At 41.9% G+C, this 17,694-nt stretch overlaps 1 protein-coding gene across 3 annotated transcripts in view; it reads left to right on the plus strand.

Moving 5' to 3' along the window:
* TOX (thymocyte selection associated high mobility group box) overlaps positions 1-17,694 on the plus strand; it is a 231,268-nt gene that overhangs the window by 167,208 nt on the left and 46,366 nt on the right. For 2 of the 3 annotated variants that reach the window (XM_030501033.1, XM_030501024.1), the window contains exon 4: positions 8,941-9,219. The exons of the other annotated variant lie outside the window; for it this stretch is intronic. In XM_030501033.1, coding sequence (XP_030356893.1) covers positions 8,941-9,219 — 279 coding nt within the window. The remainder of the gene's footprint in view (positions 1-8,940; positions 9,220-17,694) is intronic. 3 annotated transcript variants of the gene reach the window in all.

Here is a 17,694-nt window from a genome sequence, read left to right on the forward strand (position 1 = left end):
TGACGTAGTAAATACTGTAGTCAAGTCACATGTTATTCTTTTCTTTACTAATTCTAAACATCATTAAATACCTTTATTTAAACATCCCAGTTTACTTCTAATATTTCCAGTTTATTTCAAGTGAAACACTTTCTAAATGCTATGCAAGCTCCACTTTATTTTGGAATACATAATGCGATGAATATGAATATCTCATTGGAAATTTATTTAAATGCTAAGTCCCCCAGTCTTCTAAATATGAACACTACCATATAAAAGATTTTAAATATGTATGAAAACATTCAGTGGCAGATACAGTGTCATCACTGGGAGATACACAACTATGCACTAACTACTTTTCTGGCCCTGCACTGTGCTTAGGACTCTCTGCTCTCATGTGGCCAGATCCTCTCTTGGCAAATCTGTTGGAAAGTTTACAAATCATCTACTGATTGAAGAAAGACTCTCCAGACTGTTTTATTAATATAAATGTATCCTGTACAGCTTCCTTTACTTTGTGGTAGGGAGAGATGGATCGTGTGGTCAGGATACCCTGGTCTGTTAAAGCAGATAGAGCGAACAACATGTGACAGGTAATAGTCACATTACCCAGCTGCAGGAAGATAGTTTGATACTGTTATGGTGAACATCATAGGAAAAAAGCAGAACACAATAGAACAGAATAGAACAGAACAGAACAGAATGGAACAGAATAGAGCAGAAGCCTGCAAAGGTTACAGCAATCTCACGCTGGCTGCTGTGGTGGTGGTAGTCACAGGAGCAAAGCACTGCAAAGACAACAGTAGCTGCCTACATCCCCTTTTCCCTCCTGCCCTACAGCAAGCCTAGCTTCACACTGTTCACAGTATTTCCAAGGATCTAGTTTGTATTCCTAGACTTAGTCATTTCATTTCCCTTGGATGCTTCTATTTTTATTGTCTAAAAGAAAGGGAGACGTTACTATCTCAAGTGTCCTTCTGACTTCATTCCTCTTGATGAAAGGCTATTGATTCAGGTGTGTTTGAGTGAACCTGTGAATATACTGCTGACTCAGGAGTTGTTTAGCATCACTCAAATAAACATAAAATGCATTGTTTTCCTTATGTAAATAACTGGTGAAATAGAAAATGGTTCTGTTTTTATTTGCGAAAAAAGCAGTAAAGGGATAATATTGTTATTAGAAGATGTGTGCTAGAATATTTGACTTGTACATCCTAGATTCCATTTGTCTACTGTCAACTTATACCTGCTGTTAAATATAAGACACTTAAAAAAAGAGAAAAAGATAACACAAATTATTCACCATTAATTCTTTAAAATGAGTCACTATAAAAAGCTTAATTGTTTGCTGAGAGGGTCCAAATTGGTGGACTTTGCAAGATCAAACAAAATTGAAGATATTTGTCCAAATAAAAATGAAAACATGCATCCAGAATATACCAAATGAGCATGTACGCTACTGTAATAATAATTTTATTATCTTCAGCTTCCAGGCCAGACTTTTAATTATGACCCTTTATATCAGTGAAAACCATGTATTCAGGATTAAAAGCCTATTTCTTTAACTAGTCTAGTTAAAGACTGTGGTTTGATATATTCTATGCTACAACTTTTATAAAAACCAGAGAACACTTCTAATAACACTTTTCTAATTTCATGGTTCAGTGCACAGTCAGTAAAGATTTAAATAATTCAGAAAGAAAGCCTATTCTGTTTCTTTATTAGAAGTTTGAGTCAGGCAAATTCTCTGACATTTAATAGGTTTTTAACCCTTTTAATAACTTCTTATAATGAAATTTATTGGAGGTTGTTTTAAATAAAGGGTTATTATATTAGAGTGAATAGCAGTTGGTAGTTTTTTATGATTAGTTTTGAGACCTTGGCCCTGTGCGACTCAAAGGATATTAAAACATAGAGTAGAAAAGAATGTTAATAGTCACCAAATTAACTGCACACCGAGAAATATAGAAACTATATTCTTGTCATTATGTGATCGTGCTATAAAATTTTGCAGTCAAATTTTGAGTATATAATTGTTTTAAAGGAGCTTAAGATCACTTACAGAACTAGTACTATATAAAACAACCTGAAGTGGTTTAATTTTTAACAGAATGATTTTGAAAAGATTAGAGTAGTAAATTTAATAGTTCGGTGGGGGGAGGTGTTGCGGTTTGGGTGGGTTTTTTAAGTTTAGAGTTCTTTTTACATGTGATGTTTCTGCCGTTTAATTTTAAGACTTTTCCTAATCAACAGAAGTTTTGAATGATCCTTTCATTTTATCCTGCAAATGCAGTGGTCATAGTATATAAATTATGTTTGTGTAAAACACTAAAATATTCCCCAAATACCCACTTACTTTAAAACATAGCCTTTCGTTATGCAGTTAGCTGATACAGAGGAGAATTATAAAAATGAGATGATGAAAACACACATCCCTTCCTCTGTTAGGTGGTGCTTTGAGTTATTCCTTTTAATGTGTTTTGAATGGTTCTCTGTGGTCCTTTTACAGTAACCTTAGCTCTCATAACAAATCTTTCTTTAGTAGTCATTTTCTTATGTATGCGCTAAAAGAAGACTGGGTTGCAGATCTGATTTCTACTTTAACTGAGCGGAAACGAAGATCTGATAGAATGTGGATCTTTGGGTTTGATCATCCTTCATCCATGACAGGACATACATACCAGTTACCAGTTTTATCCACTCTAATTAGTGAATCCTAGCTTCTTGTCAGATTTCAGACTTCTAAATATTGCGGTCACTTTTTGCTTTTCTCTGGTGCGCAAATACAGATGTTCACGTTATCTCAAGGTTTAAGTTATCTCACTGAATAGCATCCCCATGATGGAAAACAACACATGAAACCGCATAGTTTGCTTTTGATTCAGTCGCAATTATTCTAGGACCCTAACCACCAACAGGTATTGAATAACTAGGAGGTATCACTGCTTGATTATCAGTATGAACTTAATGAAAGCTGTCTAAAAAGGACATTTCTGTATTTTTAGACACTCTTCTAAGTTTAAACTTAGCTCTGACTGTATGATGAATATTGCTTGCATTTTGGATCATTAAAAAAAAGATTTTTTTCAGTTTTGCAGTTGTTTGATTTGATCATAAATGGTGAGTATGGTCTCCCAAACAAAATTCCTTCTCTGTGTATCACCTCTTACAAACCCGTCTGGCAACTTAATGTTATCTTTTCTTTACTTTTGAAACCTTGACTTAGAGATCCAAGTAATTATGTAGGAATTCTTTAATTCTTTCTTTTTTTTCTCTCTTTTTTAATGAGCATCTCTGTGTCACTGGGACACATCTTGCAGATGTGCATTGGCTAATGGCAGAAGACAATTAAAACATCTAAAATAAAAACTGTAACATTTCTAAGCAAATCTCATAGGTTTTCAGGGCCAGTGCTGCATTTTAAATAGCATTATTTGGGAACAGACAAACATTCAGATTTAATACGGCGCAGGTAGTGGCTCAAGTTGTCCTAGGAATATCAATAAGACTATAAATGACTAATAAAAGATCCTATCAAAGGATGTCTGTGATGCCTACATGGTCACTCAGGTGGGTGGCACCAGTGAAGAAGGAAGGACATTATGGGTATCTTCATAGTAACATTTAAGATCCCCTGAGGTTTTCTCCCAGTATTTTTTTAATTAGTTGATTGAAACAGCTTCTGTATGTGTAGTATGAAAAATTGATGCTCTCTGACTTGCCTTGACCACTTAGACAAAAGCAAAGAACTGTCAACCACTGCCACAGTGTCCATCAGAATAGTTCATAAGAGCTTTCAGCCAGTAGAAAACGAAGCATTGTAAGACCTGATGGTGGTCATAGAAATAATGCCTGCTGTGCCCTGATATGAATTTACCCAGGGTAGAGAGGTATGTGATCTCCACTTGCTTCAGTGAGTAAGCCCTGTGTATTTCTACTTATGTCTTACTGTTTTCATCTCCAGTGTATAACCCCCAATGTTTCTTGCGTATACTTAGGCCTGTTGTATTTACTTCACTCTGTTTAAAGCAACCTGTCTTTCTTCTTCCATTTAATAATAACATTTATTATAAATTAGTTTATATAGAGAGGGGCAATTTGGACTTTCACAGCTTTTCAGAGATTTTGCATCACAGTTCTTAATTATAACAAGAAAAATAATGTGGGAATTATTTTTCTAACAGTACATTCCTTTTGAAACTGCCTGCCTAATGCTTCTTAGAAAAAAATTGTTTGCTCCTAAAACCACCTTCTGGGACATTAGTTGAGAGTCCTGAAATTTGGCTCTTTCTACCTCTTGCATGGGTTAACCAGCTTGTATCAAAAGGACAGATAATTAGGGATTTGGATTTTTTAATGCTATGTCCTGGGAGAGATGAAGAATTCTATCTGAATGCTATGTCAGATAAGAATATCTGTATTTGTGGACTTCAGGGCACAATACTTCAAGAAAGATGAATGTTATTGGACATAGTCCAGAGAACTGCAGGAAGAATGATCAGAGGTGTAGAAAATACAGCAAAAAAAAAAAACCCCAAACCTTTCAATCTTCAGGTTTAGTTGTTTAGTCTAAAGAAGAAAAAACTGGAAGGAGATTCATAATAGCCTTCCAGTGTGTACAACTTTTCTGTAAAGAAGGAGAAAAACATTCCTCATGTCCACTGGGAGCACAGCAAAAAGTAGTAGGTTTAAATTACAACAAAGGAGATTTAGGTGAGACATTACAGGGAAAAAAGCCCTTTCCACTGTAAGGATAGTTAAGCACAAGAATTGCCTAGAGAGGTTATGAAGAGGTTAGACAAACATCTGTCAGAAATTATTTAGGTATAGCTAATCCTGCTGTGAGATAAAGTGTTGGACTAAATAACCTTTTGAGGTCCCTTCTAGCACTATTTTCTGTGATTCCGTGATTAGGACACTGTACTTGCATTGTCCTGCATTAAGATGTTTCTGTGCAAGGGCGATATCACTGTATTTTGCACTGCATACTTTGCTTTGGCTTTGCTTTAAGCTGATGGGGAGAATGTTGGTCTTATTTTTTAAGCATTTTGGCTTTATTCTTAGTAACTTAGGAGCTTCGAGCACTAGTTACTAGGAGCTTGTTTTCAGACAGACAGCCCTGTTCTGGTTTTGCACTAAACATGTGCCAATAAGCGTTATCAATACACGCCTCAGAATGAGTGGCTTTTACTATGTCTTTTAACTTGCAGTCAAACACTTACATGGGTGGATGCTCAGTTCCTGCTTATAAGCGAAATGCAAACAGGGGAAAAAAGATAGCCATGAAAAGAAATGTATCATAACTTCCCCATTAGTAAAACCGAAATAAAATAGGCATGTTCTAAAGCTGAATATAACACAAGTTGTGAAACATCCTGGAACTGACAGATGGAGAATGATATTAAAGTGCAAGATATTATCATTACCTCATCAGAGAGACCATTGAAGGCATCACTTTAAGACTGTCTTTATCCACTGTATCACTCAAAGTCTTTAACTTTGTTCTTCCATTTGGCATTCTGCCACCCGGTAGGATTTGTATTCAGCTTTGCATTCGCAGGAGTGTGTTCGCAATATTCCTTCTGCATACGGAATATGGCTTCAGCCCAGCTTCACATTGGTGGGTTTTGTAAAACTCCCATCTGGAGGAACAAGGAATAGGAAGCATCTGGTCTTGAAGTAGTTTAAAATAAATTGGTCATACTCTGCATGGAATGTTGACAGAGAGTGTATCTGATTAGTGACACCGTTCCAGCAGAGAGGAGGTCATCATGTTGTTTGAAACAGGGACGTACTGTCACGCCACAGCAGTGACCCAAGACCCAGTCATGGGTAGGACTGTTCCTGATCCCAACAGGGAAGATGGAACAGTTTTTGGTTTATTGATCCTTTAGGAACCTTGAAGGTTCATCTTCACATGCTTTTCATGGTGTTATCTCACAGCTCTTCAGTTATGCGGTTAGCTGCCCATTCTTACTCAAAGAATGAGCAGTTTCCATTTTCTTAGACAATCACACTTTTTCACTAGGAAGGGGAAGGATGGGGGAAGGCAGGCTCTGCTGTGCATGGCAGAGAGGTGAGCATAAAATCTCATCTGCAGATGTGGATTCTCCTTGCTGAGGGCCACAGCTTTATGCAATGGGCTTATACTGGCAGGTTCTCTGCAAGCAGGTATGGTAGGTGAGGGTTCCAGGCTTAGCAACTAAAAGGGAACAAGTACTGTTAAACAAACTTGCTGCTTACACCCATTTTCGTAAAGGTAGCCTGGTATTTATCTGATTTAAAAATTTAGAAGACAAGATGAATTCATGTGGAAAGAAAAATACTGGGGTTTTTTTGTACTGTACCAGCTCATTTGCAGTCCTCAGAATTTCACTAGTGAAGAGTTTTTTTGCAAATCTTCATATATATACACACATGTGTGTGTTTTGTATGGGGATACATCCAGTACCATCCAGTTGGTTATCTGAAAACACAGTGTATGTTCAGCACGGGAGCTAAAAGTAAATCAGAGACTGTTTAAAAATATATGTTGTTTCAAGATGACAACACAGAATTTTCTGCAGTATCTATCTGATAATATTTGAATCTCATATGAAGATTTTTTTAATAAAGGAGAGATATTTGAATAATAGCAATTGTATTACATTTTACTTGGGGAAAAGTAATTAAAATTACAACCTTTGCCCTGCTTTCAGAGATAGATACTTAGCAAGTTCATTCGAAGTAAGAGTTGGTAGGAGTTTCAAATAGTGCTTGTTTCCTTTCTAGAGTTCATCAAATCCTTATAATGTGCATTCTTATTTAAAAGCAGTCTTGCTTTTCCAGTCTTTTGTGAGGGGGTTTATTCCCAGCTGTGGTCTGACATCACAAGGTGCTGCCCCATGAAAACTCAAGGTGTTTGCAAGTGGAGCAGCATGGGCTCATCTCCTGAGAGGTGGCGGGCACCCTGGGAAGGGCACACACACACCCTGAGGCTCAGGCGCTGCAGACAGGGTGGAGGAAGGGCTTTTGGGAGGGTTTTGCCTCCCTGACCCCAGCATTCAAGGGCTGGGTGGGTTTCCAAGAAAGCCTGGGCCAGCCCACACTCCTGGTCCCCATTCCCCAACTGCGCCCAGCCCAAACAGCTGGATCTAGAGCAAAATGGCTGAGCAGCAGTTACAGCTTCATGGGCACAACTGTCTTGATACAGGTTGTCTGCTAGAGGCAGAGATGATGATAGCTTTCAAGGCTAATATGTTTGCAAGGAGGGGAGCTGATACTGGTGGGTAAGGAACAAGAAGTCAGTAGTGATCTTTAAAAATATAAATGTCTGGCAGGATTCAAATTCCAGCCTTCAATTGATTGCATACCCTGCACTGTCTCCGCTCCTCTCCTCCAGTGCTTTAGTAGTCATTAAATGAACTCAAAGATGTTTGTATCGATAAACCTTTTTTACCAAAAGCTATTAATTTCTAAAGCACTATAAATACAAGTGTAATCATGATGTCACATTGTCAGAAGCCATTTGAAATACTTTTCAGAGACACATGTACATGTGAAGTGGTAAGTATGCCATAACTAATGGTATTATTAGTTTGATTTACTGCCAACAAGTAAGCTTTACAAAAATCAATTCCCAAGCTCATAGACTATCTCCCTAAAATTGATAAATTTGTACACTGTCAATAATAAGAGAAAAGGCGAAGTTACAGGTTTATCTTTTCTGTGTGTTACTGGTTGAAAGGTATCTTACCGAGGTGGCTGTGATATATAGGAGTGTGTGTATGAGAGAGAGAGGTTATGGAAGTCACAAGCTATTAAAAGTTAAAAAAAAAATATCTGAATGATCTTTAGACAATTCAGATGACATGTCTAACAGAGACTGTCAGTAGAATAAAAGTGGTTATGTTAATATATTGAACCATTAACACATGTCCTTATCATAATGGAAGTTACACAATGGTAGTTCTGTCAGATTCCACTCGATACTTACGGCATGTTTGTCTGATGCACAGAAAGACAATTATATCTATTTCATTTCAGCTCTGAATTGACACGTCAATTTTAAATCACCCACAGAACACCCTAGCTTAAATCTGAGCTTCTCCCTCATGCTCTTTGCTATTTGTCATGTTTCTGTATGAGTATGCTGAAAAGATGTTACAGGCAATCTGCTGTAGTGTGTGTATGGTGCATTTGACCTCTGGACAAGAAAGGAGTTTCATCCTCCAGTGCTTTTAATTCTTATCCTTGCAAAGACTGAATTTGTTTCTTGCATTAAAGTAGTATGTCTCGCTAATGCTAAGAAGCGGTGACCCACATAGCACAATGGATTCATTTGTCAATCCCGCGATTTCCGAGCTTTCCGTTCATATATGTCTTAGCAGCAAATCAACTCAGAAATCATTTAATCAGTCTATCAATGCATCCTTCTTGTCAGTCATCTGAATCCTGAAAATTCCAGTATCTCATTGGGCAGCACCAAGCAAAATGGATTTGGACCTCATACTACATACTCAGACTCTGAAAACTGCAGCTCTCAGATTCACAGCTCACACACAGAGAAATCCTAAGCAGAAAAGCAGGACCTGGAAATTGTCTTGAATTTTGAGGATATGAATGTTCTGATCTGGTTCTGAACTTCAGAGTACAAACCTGTCCCCGTTTGTTAGCATTTCTGAAATGCTATACGTGCAGTTACAGAAAGCAGTGCCCTTTTGTTCCCCTATAAAGAAACAAGCTTTTTTTTTTCTTTTTGCTATTCCCATGGGCTGAGACTAGAGCCTGAGTAGTTTATAACCATCACTGGTATGCAAATGTCAATCATATACTTATTCTGTTTATTTCCAGTATTTACATGTTTATTTAAGTACTTGCCATTTCTTTTAAGCCTTATATAGCCAATCAGGCCAACTGAGGTCTAAAGGAACAGAACACTTTATTAGTGATATGCTTAATACAGTTTTTTTCCTCTTGTAGATGCAAGATTTACGGAATACAGAAGGAGCCCAGTATAGTACCCATCCTCAGATGGCAACCATGAGGCCAAGGGTTCAACCTGCAGATATTAGGCAGCCAGGAATGATGCAGCATGGGCAGCTGACTACTATTAACCAGTCCCAGCTCAGTGCACAGCTTGGTTTGAATATGGGTGGAAACAATGTTCCTCACAACTCGCCCTCTCCACCTGGAAGCAAATCTGCAACTCCTTCACCATCCAGTTCAGTCCATGAAGATGAAGGAGAAGATAGCTCTAAGGTAGGCTTAGATGCTAGGATTACTATATAATTTATGGGTATTTTTAGGACCTGCTAAATTAATCGTATGGCCACAGTTATCAAGGTGATATTTCATACATTGTTGGTGGTTGACTGAAGTGAATAAAGGGTTATGAATACAGAACTTATAATTTCCAGTCAATTCTTCAGGCAGCTTGAGTAAATGGCATCATTCCTCTTCATGAAAGCAAACTGGAATACTATAAAACACCTAAAGGATAGCCATTCCTTTAGGACTGTAATATAAAGGTTGAGTTTTCTCACTTGCATAGGAGGGATGTTTGTTCCCAGTTAAAGATCATGTTACTGCTATAAAAAGTATGAACAGTCTGTACAATATGCTAGTCTTTGCTACTTGGTCACAGCATGAGTAAACAGAACATCATAGCAACCAGAAAGAAAGATCCTGTATGAGCTTTAAAAATCTTACCTTGGAAATCTTGAAGACCCATTGTGCATTTGTACTTTGGGAGGTGCCAACAGTCCATAATGACATATTTAAGCTTCACTTTAGTGTCAATACAGGCATGACGTGATAATAGTAATTTAAATGATAAATTTCTTTAAAGGGTAGATGTAAATTTATATAGCAGGTTTTGCATGCAAAAACCTCCCAAACCTCCCAAAATCCTGAAAACCTCCAAAAAATACACAAGTATATTATCTTAATTACGCAGGCACAAAAGCTGAGACACAAAAAGACTGGGGCTTAGCACAAAGTCATCCATCCCATAAACCAGGAATAGAGCATGTCAAAACTGAGAACCTCTTTAGCCCTATTTTATGGTCACTACAAAACAAGAGTCTGGTTAGAGCAGTCCTGTAGCGTAGTGTGTACCCTGGTGTGTACGTGGCCATGTCTTGTGAGGAAAAGTTGCAGACTTGTGAGGAATATGAAGAAAACTTATTGTGAGTCACTGAGGAGGTATAATGCAGTCAAGAAATGTAAGTCTGATTTGTTTTCAAATTATATTGTTTTTCATGCCTCAAGCTATAAAATAATCATGTAATTGGAGACATATGTTCTACCACATTTTGAAGAAATTCTGATTCAAAAGTTTTATTTTAGGACTTTCCCTGATTTCAGAAACTTTAAGTTTTAAAAATTACTGAATAATTCATACATTTTAAATGAGCACTTCCTTACTGAGGGAGACTTTATAATACAGCTATGTAAGAATAATTCCAGGCAGCCTTTACTTTTTCAGAATAACTCATTTTCTACTCCTGTTACTTTGCTAATATTTTTACATATGTTGATTGGAATGTGCAAGTTGCTCTAAACTTCTGGAGAAAACATCCATTCAAATAATTAATATATCCTTTCTGCTTCTATCAAATATTCCAGTTACTTAACCCATATTTCTCATGTACTTTTTCACTGCAAAACTTTGTGCTAGCAAAAGTGTAGGGTTGTGGTTTCATGTAGACAGTACTCATTGGAAGCTAATGTTTTCAATAAAGGAATACTAAGCACTGCAGACCAAGTAAAACTTGGTCCTTTTTTTTGTGAAAGCCAGTTTATGTAGTGTTCAACTTTTTAACAAGCCATTTTGGAAAAGTCTGTAAAATTTTCTCATGCTCAGCGTAAGCAGAAAAAGATGAGAGAAGGCACAATACACAACACAAAATTAAATTCAGTATACTGAAGTTGATAAATTCAATAATTATAATTTCTCTGCTAACAGAAAAGTTTTAAAATATGTTAAAATTGGTTAACGATGACAGAGGGCTTAAATTTGTCTCCAACTAGTAGGGCTTAAACTGCAAGCCTGATGGGGGCCAGATTTTGCCATACCTGTCTTCTGCGGGATTGTCGTGGTTTGAGCCAAGCCGGTAACTCAGAACCACACAGCCGCTCGCTCACTCCCCCCCACCCCTTCTTCCTTCCCCCGCTCCCGGAGGGATGGGGAGGAGAATGGGAAGAATGTAACTCCCACGGGTTGAGATAAGAGCAGTCCCGCAACTAAGGTATAATACAAAACCACTACTGCTACCACCAATGATAATAACGATTAGTGAAATAACAAGGGGAGAGGATACAATTGCTCACCACCCACCGACCGATACCCAGCCCGACCCGAGCAGTGATCTGGGCCTTCCGGGTAACTCCCCCCGGTTTATATACTGGGCATGACGTGCTGTGGTATGGAATACCCCTTTGGCTAGTTTGGGTCAGGTGTCCTGTCTCTGCTTCCGCCCGGCTTCCCCTCCTCCCTGGCAAATCATGAGACTGAGAAAGTCCTTGGTTGGAATAAACATTATTTAGCAACAACTAAAAACATCAGTGTTATCAGCGTTGTTCCCAGGCTGAAAGTTAAAAAACACAGCACTGCGCCAGCTACTAAGCAGGAGAAAAATGACTGCTATAGCTGAACCCAGGACAGTATCCACCCCTTATTCCATACCATTCATGTCATGCTCAGATCCCACATCTCTCAGCACACCATCACCCCTGTCCCATATATACACATATATATATACACCCACACCCACACACAGAGAAAGATATCATTCCCTAGTCCATGGACCAATCCCTGTAAAATTGCTGAACTCATCCAGTCCATGATGTCAGGCTCCATCTCTTGTAATAGTCTTTCAGGGCAGGAGGGACGGTATGTAGTGTTGGGTTGTTGCCTGCTGATGATGCCGCCAAACTCGTGTGGTCACTGCTGAGCTCATCTGGTTTCCTCAAAATTCATTCTTTGTTGAGGTGATGATCGGAGGGAAGTCAGGGTCAATTGCTGGCGACCTGAAGATATCTAGCTGGTGGGCTATAAAAGTGTTATAGAGCAGGCAACAGCGTACAATTGAGTTCATTGGCTGTTTTCCCCCAAAATCAAATCCCCTTGAGGTACACATCGGACTTCCCCATCTTCCCGCATTACCCACCAAGTATATCCAGGTCCCTGAGCAAAAGCAACCCCACGAGTGGGTTTGCCTTTACCTGAAGCAGGAATAACCCAGACTGTCTTCCCCAACAAATTCTTTATGTGCACCACAGGAACTTTATCCCCCTCTACGGTACGTAAAAGTTCTGATTGGGCTGGGCCAGCCCTGTTGGCAGATCCCCTACTGTTAACCAACCAGGTGGCTTTTGGTAAATGTGTATCCCAGCGTTTGAAAGTCCCACCACCCATTGCTCTCAGTGTAGTTTTTAACAGCCCATTGTACCGTTCGATTTTCCCAGAGGCTGGTGCATGGTAGGGGATGTGATATACCCACTCAATGCCATGCTCTTTGGCCCAAGTGTCTATGAGGTTGTTCCGGAAATGAGTCCCATTGTCTGACTCAATTCTCTCTGGGGTGCCGTGTTGCCACAAGACTTGTTTCTCAAGGCCCAGGATAGTGTTCCGGGCAGCGGCATTGGACACAGCGTATGTTTCCAGCCAGCCGGTGGTTGCTTCCACCATGGTAAGCACATAGCGCTTGCCCTGGCGGGTTGGTGGGAGTGTGATATAGACAATCTGCCAGGCCTCCCCATATTTGTACTTCAGCCATCATCCTCCATACCAGAGAGGCTTTAACCGCTTGGCTTGCTTAATTGCAGCACATGTTTCACATTCGTGAATAACCTGGGCAATAGTGTCCATCGTTAAGTCCACCCCTCGATCACGAGCCCATCTATATGTTGCATCTCTGCCTTGATGGCCTGAGGTGTCATGGGCCCACCGGGCTAAAAATAATTCACCCTTATGTTGCCAATCCAAGTCCATTTGAGCCACTTTAATCTTAGCAGCTTTATCCACTTGCTTGTTGTTCTGGTGTTCCTCAGTGGCCCGACTCTTGGGTACATGAGCATCTACGTGGCATACCTTCACCACCAGGTTCTGCACCCGAGCAGCGATATCTTGCCACAATGCAGCAGCCCAGATGGGTTTACTTCTGCGTTGCCAGTTGCTCTGCTTCCATTGCTGCAACCACCCCCACAGGGCGTTTGCCACCATCCATGAGTCGGTGTAGAGATAAAGCACTGGCCATTTTTCTCGTTCAGCAATGTCCAAGGCCAGCTGGATGGCTTTCACCTCTGCAAACTGACTCGATTCACCCTCTCCCTCAGCAGTTTCTGCAACTTGTCGCACGGGACTCCACACAGCTGCCTTCCATCTCCGATGCTTTCCCACAATACGGCAGGACCCATCAGTAAACAAGACATATTGCTTTTCACTCTCTGACAGTTCATTGTATGGTGGGGCCTCTTCAGCACGCGTCACCTCCTCTTCTGGTGACATCCCAAAATCTTTGCCCTCTGGCCAGTCCATGATGACTTCTAGAATTCCTGGACGACTGGGATTTCCTATTCGAGCTCGTTGTGTAATTAGTGCGGCCCACTTACTCCATGTAGCATCTGTTGCATGATGTGTAGAGGAGACCCTGCCTTTGAACATCCAGCCCAGCACAGGCAACCGGGGTGCCAGGAGGAGCTGCGCTTCAGTTCCAATCACTTCTGAGGCAGCTCGAACCCCTTCATAGGCTGCCAGTATCTCTTTTTCAGTGGGAGTATAGCTGGCCTCGGATCCTTTATATCCCCGACTCCAAAAGCCGAGGGGTCGACCTCGAGTCTCCCCTGGAGCTTTCTGCCAGAGGCTCCAGGTAGGACCATTCTCCCCAGCTGCGGTATAGAGCACATTTTTCACATCTGGCCCGGCCCGGACTGGTCCAAGGGCTACTGCATGAACTATTTCTCGCTTAATTTGTTCAAAGGCTTGTTGTTGCTCAGGGCCCCATTTGAAATCATTCTTCTTCCGGGTCATGTGGTAGAGAGGGCTTACAATCAGACTGTAATTTGGGATGTGCATTCTCCAGAACCCCACAACACCTAAGAAAGCTTGTGTTTCTTTCTTGTTAGTTGGTCGAGACATTGCTGTTATCTTGTTGATCACGTCTGTGGGGATCTGGCGGCGTCCATCTTGCCATTTTATTCCCAAAAATTGAATCTCCTGTGCAGGTCCCTTGACCTTATTCCGTTTTATGGCAAAACCGGCCTTCAGCAGGATTTGGATTATCTTCCTCCCTTTCTCAAAAACTTCTTCCGCTGTATCTCCCCACACGATGATATCATCAATGTATTGCAGGTGTTCTGGAGCTTGCCCCTGTTCCAGTGCAGTCTGGATCAATCCATGGCAGATGGTAGGGCTGTGTTTCCACCCCTGGGGCAGTCGGTTCCAAGTGTACTGGACGCCCCTCCAAGTGAAAGCAAACTGTGGCCTGCATTCTGCTGCCAAAGGGATTGAGAAAAATGCATTGGCAATGTCAATTGTGGCATACCACTTGGCTGCCTTTGACTCCAGTTCATACTGAAGTTCTAGCATGTCCGGTACGGCAGCACTCAATGGTGGTGTGACTTCGTTCAGGCCACGATAGTCTACTGTTAATCTCCACTCTCCATTAGACTTTTGCACTGGCCATATGGGGCTATTAAAGGGTGAGCGGGTCCTGCTGATCACTCCTTGGCTCTCCAGTCTGCGGATCAGCTTATGGATGGGAATCAAGGAGTCTCGGTTGGTGCGATATTGCCGCCGGTGCACTGTTGTGGTCGCAATTGGCACTTGTTGTTCTTCGACCTTCAGCAACCCCACAACAGAAGGATCCTCTGAGAGACCGGGTAAGGTGGACAGCTGCTTAATTTCCTCTGTCTCCAAGGCAGCGATACCAAAAGCCCATCTATACCCTTTTGGGTCTTTGAAATACCCTCTCCTGAGATAGTCTATGCCAAGGATGCACGGAGCCCCTGGACCAGTTACAATGGGGTGCTTTTGCCACTTCCTCCCAGTCAGGCTGATTTCAGCTTCCAGCATAGTTAACGCTTGGGATCCTCCTGTCACTCCAGAAATAGAAATGGGTTTCACCCCTTGATACCTTGATGGCATCAGAGTACACTGTGCACCGGTATCTACTAGAGCCTTATACTTCTGTGGGACTGATGTGCCAGGCCATCTGATCCACACAGTCCAGTAAACCCGATTATCCCTCTCCTCCACCTGGCTGGAGGCAGGGCCCCTCTAATAGTGATCACAAAATTCTCCACTTCTGTCTTGTAGAAAGGGATGATTATTCCTTATCACAGGAGCTGGAGTAAAATCAGCTCTTTCACTCCATCTGGGAAACTGCTCGCCAGAGACTGGAGCAGCAGCTTTCCTGGGAGGATCATCCTTGACCATTGTTCTCCTCTTCAGTTCACGCACCCGTTGCTCCAGAGCTGAAGTAGGTTTTCCATCCCACTTTCTCATGTCTTCTCCATGATCCCGCAGGTAAAACCATAGGGTGGCCCGGGGCGTGTACCTCCTATATTTTCTTTCTCGAGCAGTAGGGCGCCTTCTGTTGATAGCTGAGACATGGGTTGGTACGCGTGGGGAGCTGGATAGATCGGATAAATCGTCTCTCAATTGTTTGAACTCCTGGGACAGTTTTTCCACAGCTGAAATGATGGAAGGGGTGAGATTGTCTTCGAACTCTCGGAGTTGACGAATCAGGCAATCCACTGTTGGTGATATTCCGTCATTCCAGGTCATTGATGCCAATGTGTGGGCATATGATGATGGCGCACTCCATGTAAGTTTCCGCCACATGGGTCGTGTACATTCGACTTCATCTGGATCTACGGATGTGTTCCTGGAATCCGGCCTATGATAGATCATCTCTATAATGGCTGATTCCCTCAGGGACTGGATGCCTTTCTCTATCGTGGTCCAGTTGGCTGAGCGATTCGTAATATCGTCTTTGTAGGGAAACCTTTCCTTCACAGCTGCCAGGAGCCACCTCCAAAGACTGAGGGCTCGCTTCTCTCTTGCAATCGCTTTGTCAATTCCTCCTTCCTTAGCAAGTGATCCCAGCTGCTTGGCTTCCCTACCTTCTAGTTCGTGACCGTCGGCCCCATTGTCCCAGCACCGGAGCAACCAGGTGACAATGTGCTCCCCTGGAAGACGGGTGAAATCTTTTCGCATATTCTGCAGTTCGGTTGAGGTCCGGGGTCGAGAAGTGACCTCTTCTTCTTCTTCCTCTTCCTCTGACCCACGTAGTAGTAACTCTTGTTCAGATGCTGTTGCATGTAGTAATGGCATTGGGTCTTCATCTTTCTTCGCTTCGCGGGTTGCTCTTTGTGCCTCTCGTCTGCTTTTGCTTACAGGGGCAACAGACATTGTCACAAACTGGACATTTGGTTTAGCTGCAGTGTTTGTCACTGTGGTTGGAGTGGCTGCAGTGTCTGCCACTAGGATTGGAGTGGTTGCAATGTCTATTGCTGGGGTTGGTGCAGCTGTTGTGCTTGGGAGTTGAGTAACACCAACAGCTGCATTGTCTGTTGCTGTCGGGGTTTGAATAGCTACTGTGCTTGTCACTGGGGTTGGTGTAGCTGCGGTGCTTGGAGTAGCTATATTGTCTGTTGCTGTCGGGGTTTGAGTAGCTGCTGTGCTTGTCACTGGGGTTGGTGTGGCTGCGGTGCTTGGAGTAGCCACATTGTCTGTTGTGGTCAGGGTTTGAGTAGCTGTTGTGCTTGTCACTGGGGTTGGTGTAACTGCTGTATTTGAAGTTGGAGTAGTTGCATTGTCTGTTGTGGTCAGGGTTTGAGTAGCTGTTGTGCTTGTCACTGGGGTTGATGTAGCTGCTGTACTTGGAGTAGCTGTGTTGACTGTTGTGGTCAGGGTCTGAGTAGCTGCTGTGCTTGTAGTTGGCATAGCTGCGTTGTCTGTTGCTTTGCCATCAGATCCAGAGACATTTTTTTCCCTTTGAAGGTGCTGGATAGTGTTGAGCAGGGCTCTGTAGGCATAGGCCAAGCCCCAGCACGTTGCCAAGATTTGTCCCTCTCTGGTATAACCAGGACGACAGCACACCTCGTTTAAGTGTTTTACTAGTTTTTCCGGATGTTGCACTTGTTCAGTGGTGAAGTTCCAAAGCACTGGAGGGGCCCACTGGCCTAGATACTTGCCCATACTATCCCACACACCCTGCCACTCATAACTGTCCAGCCTCAGGGAAAATCTCCTGGTGGTCCTCCTATATCGTCGTCTAACCCTAGACCAGATTCGAACCTGATACTGCTGAATTTTTGAGATTAAACGAAATAGGATGTTCCTACGACGGGATGGCCATGGGTAAAACACACTCCATATGTTTGCCAACATGCTGATCCCCAGCACAATCAGCAGGCAGGTTTCAAGGGTACTCAAAGGCCATCTAAAACCTTCAGAACTCTCAACTGCTGTTGCAAATAGGCTGGTGGGGGAACGGGGGGTGAAAGAGAATGCTTCCTTCGTAAGTTTACCCCCCGAGGAGAAAAAAAAGATATGCAATTGCTAAAATATTTCATTATATACCTCCCAATGTATAGTGGTGATGGCCACGCTGGAAGCACAAACCAGACCAGTTTCATGATCAATGAGTCTATTGTATTACAAGTCATTACCATGAAGTACAGTGAAACAAGAACCTTAGCCCAGGCCCCCCAGCAGATAAACAC

This window comes from Strigops habroptila, chromosome 1 (assembly GCF_004027225.2).
Source record: "Strigops habroptila isolate Jane chromosome 1, bStrHab1.2.pri, whole genome shotgun sequence".
Classification (NCBI taxonomy): Eukaryota; Metazoa; Chordata; class Aves; order Psittaciformes; family Psittacidae; genus Strigops; species Strigops habroptila.